The sequence below is a fragment of the Echinops telfairi genome, unplaced genomic scaffold, assembly GCF_000313985.2.
Source record: "Echinops telfairi isolate 266 unplaced genomic scaffold, ASM31398v2 ScPeMD7_3533;HRSCAF=4204_0, whole genome shotgun sequence".
Taxonomy (NCBI): Eukaryota; Metazoa; Chordata; class Mammalia; order Afrosoricida; family Tenrecidae; genus Echinops; species Echinops telfairi.
This window is the reverse complement of record NW_022107431.1, coordinates 47,975,223-47,986,233: the sequence shown is the minus strand read 5'-3', so window position 1 is coordinate 47,986,233 and position 11,011 is coordinate 47,975,223. Positions and strand designations below refer to the sequence as shown.

The 11,011-nt window shown below is 38.8% G+C and overlaps 1 protein-coding gene across 1 annotated transcript in view; it reads left to right on the top strand.

The window, feature by feature from the left end:
* The first annotated feature begins 1,557 nt into the window (after positions 1 to 1,557).
* The window catches only part of LOC101645392 (amine sulfotransferase-like), a 33,595-nt gene continuing 24,141 nt past the window's right edge, over positions 1,558 to 11,011 (top strand). The window contains exons 1-2 of the mRNA XM_013004522.2: positions 1,558 to 1,698; positions 8,535 to 8,686. Of these exons, the coding sequence (XP_012859976.1) occupies positions 8,545 to 8,686 (142 nt within the window). The 5' untranslated portion in view covers positions 1,558 to 1,698; positions 8,535 to 8,544. The remainder of the gene's footprint in view (positions 1,699 to 8,534; positions 8,687 to 11,011) is intronic.

Genomic DNA, 11,011 nt, shown 5'->3' with positions numbered 1-11,011 from the left:
GAGTTAGAAAACCTAAAAAGAAGTATGTTCTCACCATATTTCAATGTGAAAAACTGAAGAAAAAATTCAAGCCTCAAGTTCAAATCTTGAAAGGTTCTATGGAAAAATATTGAATGATACAGGAAGCATCAAAGGCAGATTGAAGACATAAATAGAGCCACTGTACCTGAAAGAACTAGTGCACATTTAACCATTTTAGGTGCTAGCATATAAGCAAGAGTCAATGGTGCTGAAGGAAGAAACTCAAGCTGCACTGAAAGCATTAGTCAAAAACACACTTCCAAAAATTGAATACCAATAGAAATGTTTCAACAAGCGGATGGAGTACTGGACACACTCACTCTTCTACGCCAAGAAATTTCGAAGAGAGCTACTTGGCCATCTTACTGGAAACGCACTGCTATTGTTTAAATGCAGTCTCATAGCGATCCACTGTGAGTTTTTGAAATTGTAACTGTTTTCAGGAGTAGAAAGCCCAGTCTTCCTCCCTCAGAGCTGCTGGTGGTTTTGAACTGCCGATCTTGCAGATCACAGCCCACCTTATAACCACTACACCACCAGGGCGCTAATTTACCAGAAAAGATCCATATTTGTACTATTCCAAAGAAAGGTGACCTAACAGAATGAACAAAGTCTAGAACAAGATAATTGATATCACATGTCAGTAAAATTTTGCTGAAGATCAGTCAACAATGGTGCAGCCACGCATTGCCAAGGAGCTGCCAGACGTTCTGACTGAATTCAGAAGAAACCAGGGAACAAGGGATAACAATGCTCATGGCTCATGGCTCTTGGCTGAAAGAAGAAAATACTAGAAAGATGTTTAATTGTGTTCCATAGACGATGCAAAGGTATTTGTCTGTGTGGATGACAACAAACCACAGATAGTCTTGAGAAGAACAGGAATTCTAGAACACTTTATTATGCTCATGCAGAACCTGTACATGGATCAAGAGGCAGTTATGTGAACAGATCAAAGGAATCCTGCATGGTTTAAAATCCAGGAAGGTAGAAGTCAGGATTGAATCCTCTCAGCAAACTTATTCAGTCTGGACACTAAGCAAATAATCAGTGCTGCTGGATTATGTGAACAGAATGTGGTTTCAGGATTGGAAGAATGTTTATTAACAATCTGAGGTAAACTTGGTAAGATCAAGGACTGCAGCCTTCACAATGGATTACAATTCAATGTAAAGAAAATCAAAGTCCTCACAACTGGAATGAGAGGTAACATCACGAAGAACAGAGGTAAAGAAAAATTTTAAAAATGAAGTTGTCAAGAATTTGATCTTGCTTGGTTCCAAAATTAGTGCCCATGAAAATGGCACTCTAGAGATCAAAGGACATATTGCATTATGTAATTGCATTATGCTGCACGTGACCTCTTTTAAAGTGCTAACTGATAAGGACCTTATTTTCAGGGTACAAAAATAAAGCCTGCTTGCTTGCTTTTTCTCTTTTTTGTTTTTCCCCAGGCTTGTACTTTGGCCATGAATTGTTGTCACTTTCAAATTGTAACCTATTTCTCAATAGTTTAAGAACCTTTTTAAGGGAGCATTTTCGTGCTTTTGATGGGTATGAGGAATGGTTTTCATCGGCTTTTATAAAAAATAAGAACGTGAATCCACAAGAAAATAAAAATCATATCTATCAAATCCAGAATCAAGCACTGTTGGTCGCTGGCTCAACACCCACCCTGTGAGTAACAGAGTTTAGTTCCTATACCTTATTTCTCTTGGTCCTAAAACAATTAAAATAAAATTCTTTCCCAACTCTCATTTTACTTCCCTTCCTCTGTACTTTACAGGAGAAATAATTTTAATTTTATTTTCATGTTTGTTTTTCTTATTCATCTTTCTGTGAAATCATCATTTAGCTTACAAGATTTCATGCACAATATGAATAGAACTAGTTACATGTCTAATTTGCTTTATTCTTTCTTGTTACACAGAAATGTTCAGTTATTTCTATTCTTCAAATTTCTTTTTTAAAGTAATACCAATTTAGTGAAATGTCCTAAATTGATTAAAATCTTACTTTTAAGGGCTACATTTCCTTGTGTCAAATATTCATGAGTTTATTTAATGAAGTGTATTCATTTAAAAATATTTATATATAATAAGCCTCCAAACTAAAATGAAGAATTTTTGTTTCTACCCCATGCCAGATGGTTAAATACCTCTCTCTCTCATTTGTAACAACTTTCTAAAATATAATCTGGATACAATATAGTTCACAGAGCTCATGTAGAAATTTGATTTTGAGTTATAGAAATACTTGTACCACATGTCTCCACTTCTACCCTAGAACCAGGTAATTTCTGTGATTTTAAGGTGAACGGAAACCTCTGTGAATCTGACAGTCCTCTAGCTTCTAATTCATGATCCCAACCTACATGATCAAAACCACCCCCTGCTGCAGGCCTAGTCTGATCCTTAGCCTACCCTCACATCAATAAATACACCCAGGAAAGAAAAGCAAACCTTCCGCATCTAAAATGGTGGCTTTAATCTGTGCGATGCAATTCTGGACTTTTTGCTTCCACAGAGCTGACATTTATAAATATATCTTTTGTACTTGACCTGCTTTTTACTAGTTGTTGCAGTGAAATTAAAGTTTTAATACTGATTAATTACTATAGCTTCCCATTAGTTGTAGCAATTGAGTCAATAGAATCACTCTCCAGTTCTAAAGACTTCAGGTAGTTTAGTGTTCATTGGGGGTAAAAAAAAATCCACTGACTAGTTTTGGTAGTTAATTTCACTGGTACTTTTAACCTAAAATACATCGTTAGCACATCATGGGTCTTAAGTGAGAGTCACAGACTTATAAATAAATTGTATAACCCAAGTTTATGGCTTTCCTGTTTACTCAAGCCCTTGAGACAATGACTCTCAAAGCTTTCATCCGCTTTATCACACCAGGTGTCTGCTTGAGTGTGTTTCACTTGTCTTATCATATTGGACTGCTCACAAATAATGCCAAATCGTTGTACACTTGAACAGCACTGTCCCTTAACAATTGTATTTTGTAACTTTGTGTTATGAAAGGGAGATAAACAGATGCATGTAATTTACCACTGGAAAGGTTGATGCTCCCTATATAAAGTCTAGAAATATAACCGTTATTACATCTCAGTTGATTATTTGGGTTAAATTATTTAACAATACATTTTGATATCTTCTCTCCATGAACAGATATTTACCTACCCTAAATGACTTTCCCTGAGTTGAGATAAAGAACTTCTTGTAACCAAGATAATTTTATTGTGACAATGAAATTGACTCAATAGCAGTGGGTAGATGGCATAAATTCAAAAATATATTTTTACCACTATTTTTGTCTTATCTGTTGAATCAATTAAGAAATGAAAACTGATAGCTAAGTACAGTTGTATTGTCATGTTATTTACCTCCACAATTTCCTTTCTGGTGTTCATTCCGTCTCTAGGTAGATGTGAGTATTAATTGATGTCATTTCCTTGTGGTCTGCACTGTTTATTTTCTTTGTAAGATCTGTGTGCTCGAAACGTAGTTTCTACTTTTAAAAAAATCATTGTATATTTTTATATCCTCTTTGTTCTCGAAGCATAATTTTGCTGTGGATGAAGTTATTACTTGACTTTTTTTTCCCTCACAAAGTTTGAATATGTCACACTGCTGCATCCATTGTTTCTGTTGAGAAATGATGAGTTAATATTATTGCGATTTCCTTGAAATAGGAAGTCATTTTTCATTTTTCTTCTGAAGATTTTTTTCCGTCATTGGCTTTTTAGCAATTTTATTATCGTGTTCTCAGATTTTGATCTCTATCAGGCCTGGTGGCACTGTGAGCTTGGCGGCTAAGGGCAGCATTATGGTTTAAAACCACCATTTGCTCAAGGGAAAAATAAAAAGCTGTCTGCTTCTATAAGGATGTACATTCTTGGAAACCATATGTAGGCTCACTATGTACCAGAATCAACTGTATGGCAGTGATGGCTGGTAGGTTGAGTTTTATCTTAATTGAAGTTTGTCAAGGTCCTTTGGGAGCCCTGTGGTTACCCTTTGGGCTGCTACTCACGAGGTCAACAGTTTGAAACCACCAGCTTCGCTGTGGGAGAAACATAAGGCTTTCTGCTCGCCTAAAGAGTTCCAGTGTTAGAAACTCGGATGTATTTCTCTCCTGTTCTACAGGGTCACCATGAGTCAGCCTTGACTCCAGTCATGAGAGTAAGCTCCTCTGCTATTCTCCATGTTGACAATTGTCATCACACTCTCTTTTATGTCTTTAAACATTGTTTCCCATGGTTTCCTGTTTATAAAAGCTGCTCTACAGCCATTGTCTGCTCACCCCAACAGCCGGTGACTTGAGTGCAATATTCATTGAGTCCTTTCCTCTCCTTGGATATAGCGCACGCTTTCCTCCTTCTTTGCATGTGTTAACATTGTGACCTGCTGGGACTGAGCCTCCACTCTGTCTCTCCTGCCATATGGCCATGGATATCTCTGGTTACTTTTTCTCTCCTTTGTGATTTTCATATTGTCTTTCTAGGTGAGGGCTCGGGATCAGCAGAGTTCCTGACTAGTCAGCAATCATTCTAGCTTGTATGAAAACACCTTGAGTCAGTACACTTTCCATTGTCGTCAAGGGATCATTACGGGGCTTGGTATACGCTTTCAAAATTCAAGCAGTGTATGAGTCTGTTATGTTTTGACATCCTCCTTGCCCAGGGCTTCATGTTTGGCCAGGGAGAAGTGGACAGTTGCTGTTCCCTTCGTCCTGTGTTGGCTGCAGATTCACAAATGCTTGTAGATGTAGAGACTCCTAGGGCTATGTGGCTTTTCACCAAACTCCGCCATGACACATGTCCATTCTTTGGAGGGCCCTACTAAATTCCAGTTTGGCCTGTCATGTGTACCATCCAGAATTATTGTAATATTGGCCTTCCCTGAATGGTTTCCATGAAGACTGTCAGTATTTTTCATAAATAATTTTGGTATAGGAATTTGGACATTGTATAAGAAAGAACGACCATGCTAAGTTTCTGAGATGGAAATTCTATATGGGAGTAAAAAAATGTGTATAAAATTAAATTAACAATTGTTCAAATAAACTTTCATTAGGATAATTCTAATTTAAAGAATTTCCTCAGAATTTTGTAGCAGTTTTAAAAATACTACATATTTTTCAGCTTCCGGAAGATTATCACATGCTAACAGAAAAAAAGCAAATAAGGGAAAATAGAGTTAATATGGTTGGTTGTCTCTTACAATAATTGATCCTATTAAGAGAGAACTAAAACATTATGACATAGAGAAAGGTCACTGTGTAGAGTAGACACAGAAAGAAGCAACATTTTTGATTCTCTGAGCTGAAAAGGAAAGGGAGGGAAGATCACTAATTAGAGTCTAGACAGTAGACGTGTATTAATGAGGTGAAGGGAGAAGGCCATGTACCATAAAGATGAGGCCCGCATAAAATGGCCAAGGTTTAGACAGGCAGTGGGAAGTGCCCAAGGCTTAAAGGAAACTAAGGTAAATAGTGTTACAAACACAATTACAGTGACAATACGAGTAAGCACTAATCTCTGAGTAGATACATAAATAGATGAGAAAAACATGTAGGAAAGACTGGGATTCTACATACATATATATTTATGTACATGAGTAGAGAGGATATATCTACAGACTTATTTGTATGTGTTGTAAATATATCCATGAATACAGAAGAGCACACACAGAGTGGACAAAATTATGAAGACTTCTGAGTCATAATAAGCCACTGTGAGGGTTGGGTCACTGGGTTTGGGAGTCTGGGACCGTTGTCCGCAGGAACACCTCGGTCAGTTGATCAAATCCAGAGTCAGCATCCTACCTTCAACCTTAGTGGGGAGCAACCAAGGTAGTCAAAGCTGGGGAACAGCCATCTAAGACGCCCTCTTTTGTCTTTGCTGTCTGAAGCCACACAGAAAGAAAGAAGAGGAAAGATCGAAGGTAACAACTTGTGTAAAAGGACGATGTGTTAGTTTGGGTACTTTAGAGAAACAAATCCACAGAAACTCATGTACAAGAGAGTTTCATATGAAAGTTAAGTGCACATCAAGAAAATATCCCACCCCAGTGCTGCCCAAGCCCACAAGTCCAACATTAACCCCAATGTCAAACTCCAATCCAGAAAGTCTTCCTCCATCTCACAAAGCAGATGCAATGACGCCGACTGCAGGAGGAAAGCCGAGTCAGTGAGTGTGCAAGCATCTCAGCGCTGGCAGGGGTCTCCACACGGGTGCTCCAGCACCCAGGGCTGCATGGGGTAGGTCCATGTAGCTTCTCCTCAGGAATGTCTTGCAGGAAGTGAGCCTTGCCAGCTGAAGCAGGGAACTGGCTAAGGCAGCTACACCTTGGTGGGACCATCACAAAGCAAGAGACCCGAGAACTAGAAAGTCGAGGCTCACCGAGTCATTTATCTCTCCACCCTTCATTAACCCCACATGTGTTTATCAGCCAGGTTGGCACAATAAACTTTAACTACCTCAGATGAACATACTCCATGGAGCACAGCAGCTGCTTCCCCTAGTCCAGAAGGGGCAGATGGTGTCTGGCTACCCCAACCAATCACTTTAATAGAGATCTCATTAGAATGTCTTGGTCAGAGCAGGTAAAACGATACAACAAAATTTGAAATCATCCAAGCGACCAGGTGTATTGGTCTGATGGAGCCGTCAGAATCCCCAGGGCTATGGCCCCAGGCCCTCTGCAAACCTAGAACTGAGGCCTGCTCAGGATCACCTTTCCCCTGATCAATAGTCAGACCTACAAAATGAACCCGAATACTCACGTGGAACAGAATCCCCAGAAGCATGAAGCAAAGTGGAAGACAAACATGTCCCCCAAACAAAGTCCAACAGGTCGGGCGAGAGAGGAAAGGACAAAAGGAAAAGCTGATGGTGAGGAGGAAGCAGGGGATCGCACTGAGCGGATGGCAGCGAATGCCACGAAAATACAGCCGTGTAAATTATTGAGCACAAAACCAACTTGCTTTCACCCGAACCACAATCAATTAAAGATGATTAGAACGTCTATGTTTCTTCATATTGACCATCACGAGTAGATTTCCCTGGCAGGCAAAGCTATAAACAAAGAAAAGGCTGTGCAGGAGTTTGGGGGCTTGTCTTTAGTCTGTCGCGGTGCGGGGGCTCAGAGAGCTCCTCTGACAAGGCCCCGTCCACGGTGTGGGCACAGCAGTGCGTGTGCCGCCGCCGTCTGTCTCCGAACATTCCTCTCTGCCGGAGCCCTTTCCCCTCCCCCCCCCTTCCCCCAGCCTCCCACCCTCACTAGCCCTCGATAAATGATAAATGATTATTATTTTCATATCTTACACCTGTCCAGTTTTTTGGTAGTTTTGTCTTTGATTTATTTTTCAAACTAAAAAACCTTTGCCTAAAAATCCACAAGATTTATATTTCTGATAAAACATTTTCTGTTAAAGTGGGTGAAGGAAGAGTCGGACAGTGTAAGATATGACAAAATAATAATAATTTATAAATTATCAAGGGTGCATGAGGGAGGGGGGAGCGGGGAAGGAGTTGCTGATACCAAAGACTCAAGTAGAAAGCAAATGTTTTGAGAATAATGATGGCAACAAGTGTAAAAATGTGCTTGACACAGTGGATGGATGGATTGTGATAGGAATTGTGATAGGAGTTGTAAGCCCCCAATAAAATGATTTTTTAAAAAGTATGCATACACCCACATCAAACATTCATCACTTATCTCCAATTGTTATCATTTTTGAATCATACAATTTCCCTAGAATGTGAATATATCTTGATTAAAGATGTAATTCTATTTAAAAAAATATTTTCTGTTAAAAATTATTATAACAATTTTTATTACTATCTTGAAATATTTGAGGATAACACTGACAAGGTCAAACTTGTCAAACATGCTATTAGTCATGCAGAGCATGTTCCACCAATCCGGTGACACAGTGTCACACATCCCAAAGTCTCAGAAGATTATTTCAGAGAGAACAGATTTTTCATGCTCTGGAGCAAACAGCCAGTGAAAAGTACACTGACTAACGAGTGTTCTATAGGTACGACAATGAAAACAATGCAAATTACAAAATACTAAGTGACCCCTCTGTAGTAATGTGATTCATACCCTGGGCTGGACTGCTCGCATCAGGTCAGGGTTCTGTGCCCTGCTGCCTGGGAATCTTTGAGCAACTTCCTTCAAGTCTCCGTGCCTTAATTTCTTCAGCCATGTGCTCGAAATTATGATACCCTTCCCAGTGGACTTTAAGGAAAGTTGTTCAGTTTGTTAGACTCTCAATTTTCCATCTTTAAAAGAGTCATAATGACAATATGTACTTCAATGGCTTGCTGTGAATATTAACTGATTTGATATTTGTGGAATGTTTACTAGAGTAAATGAGTTTAAATGACATAAGACATTTAAATGTTGCCTGGCACATACTATGCATTCAACAGTTGTTAATCATTACTATAAAATATTAAGAACATGAAAATAATGTCGTGTTTTTACTTGTAGGTGAATAATCATGGAGGACACAGACTCTTACTTATTTACTTTTAAAGGCTATAATTTTGAGCCTTCTCTGATTGATATTGACCACCTAGAAAATCTAGATGATTTTGAAATTAGAGATGACGATGTCTTCATAGTCACATACCCGAAATCTGGTAAGTTTGAGAATTAGGCCTTCTGTTTCTGTCTTTATTCTGATTTCTTAATAGATGTGAGCAATTGCCTTTTCCAGAACATTGACAGCAACCTATTTACATGATGGGCTGCTAACTACAAAGTTCCCAGTTCGAAACCAAGAGATGCTACTTGGGAAACAGAAAAAGCATTCTCTCCTCCTTTAAGAGTTAGTGTCGGAGACCTAGAGAGGCAGTTCTGTTCTGCCCACAGGGTCTCTGTGACTCAGAATCAACTGGATGGCAGTGACTTTTCTGTTTGTTTTATTGTGTGACGCTTACTGGAGAGACTAGAATGCCTCAATTTGGGTTTCATAAACCATAAACTTTAAACTTTACTGGATCACAGGACCTTGTCTTCCTAGAAAAACAAACAAAAACCTTGAAATCATACTCAACTCCGTATGATAGAATTTCTAGTCAACCCGGCTGTAGCTCCTTGCTGAGATGATCTGTTGAAATGACAAGAAAAGTCTTCATTGTTATGTGGTTGTTATTTAAAAAGCTAATCTTAGTTTAGTTGGTGAAGCAGGTGGGTTTTTGGTTTCAAAGGACGATTTGATATTGTTTACATAAGCACATATGTCAGGAAGGCTATAGTTTAGCCTGTTGATAGCAGTTATGTCTGAGAATTGGCTTGTTAGCTGAGGAGGAAAAATTTTTGTTTGAAAAGTTTACACTTGTAACCACTTCTTGAAGTTATGCTTCAAGGAAATGTGTTATTTGTAATTTATAATGAAAACAAATCAGAAGTATTTTCAGTTGGGTGAATGAGAAAGAGCAAAAAGGAAAGATATGCCTGATAAATGGAGTATACATGCCAGCAGAAAATTAATATTTTTATTAATTCATATCCTATAAGTCTGTAGTTCAATAACATCAAGCAGAATTATAAAATTGCTAGCACAGATTCCTAACATAATTTTTCTAAATAAACCCCTTGATACTATCTCCCCTTAACCCTCTCTTTTTCCCCCTGCCCCCAAAACCTTATTCTACTTGGTGTATCTATAGGTTCATCAATTGTGGATTTCATGTATCGAAAAACATTTAGCACAACTTCAAGAGGGTGCCCTCCAATGACGTGACACCTCTGAGGTACATGCTAATATACACAAGCAAAAACCAAACAGAACAAGACAAACCAAAGATACAGACAGTTTAGGAACCAGATCAGGCCCAGCATGCATCGTAGGGGATTCGACTGAAAACATTTCACCTGTTCAAGTTAGATTGATGCCTTCGATCTTCTATATTTATCTTTCCAAAGCTCTCTGTTTAGTAACCACTTTCTTTCCCTCCCTCATTGTAGGCAGAGGGAGTTCTCTGGAAACTTATTTCCCATGTAGTTCCACAAATGAATCTTGGGCTCCCACTGTCAACTGTAGCTCTCTGTACGCCGGGTTCTCACAAGGTAGCCTCTGATACTAGTCCCTCCCCCCACTTCCGATTACCTCTATGGTTTATCATCCTTCAGTGACTGATGATGGCTTGATCCCTCCATGTGGACTTACTTGACATTCCTCTGAGATGGCTGCTTGTTTGGAAACAAGACTTTAAGACACAAGATGTTTTGGTTGGCAGAATATTATTAATCCATCAGATTGAATTATATGGGAACATATTCCCCTTGACAGACAGAACTTGAAAGAGTACCCTCAAGCAATGTAAAATGCCCTCTAGTCTGAGGTGACTGGAATAAAACCACCTCAGATGTAGTATGCAAAAAAAAAAAAAAAGAAAGAAAGAAAAGAGAATCCATAAAAAGTCACATTCACTCATTGCCATTGAGTAGATTCTGACACATAAAGAGCCTATAGGAGAGAGTACTGTTTCCCCTGTGGGTTTCAGAGATTGTAAATCTTTTGGGGGTAGAAAACCTCATCCTTCTTCCAAGAAGTAGCCAGCCTGTGGTTTTGAAATGCTGTCCTTGTGGTTAGCAGCCAAACACCTAACCCACCACACCACCAACTCCTTTTGTACAGAAAATCAGGGAGACTAAATAGGGAGGAAGCTTCTTAGTGATGGTGTTCCAGGGCTTTAGAATGCAGCAGGCCTAAATAAACTCTGTGAGCGTATACCACTAAATGCAATCATTGGATCTGGAAGCATGGTAGTTTTAAAATCTCCCCAGTTGAACTTTCGTTCCAGCTCGGCAAACATGTTGTTTTCCTCATGAGAGGTTTTATATACTTTCCTCTTTCTGGAGTGTAAATATTATATTAATTAGCATAATGTGCCATAAAAGTTCATATCTAAGTGGTTTCACTTTCTTTTTAAGAAATTTATTCTCTTTTGGAAAGCATG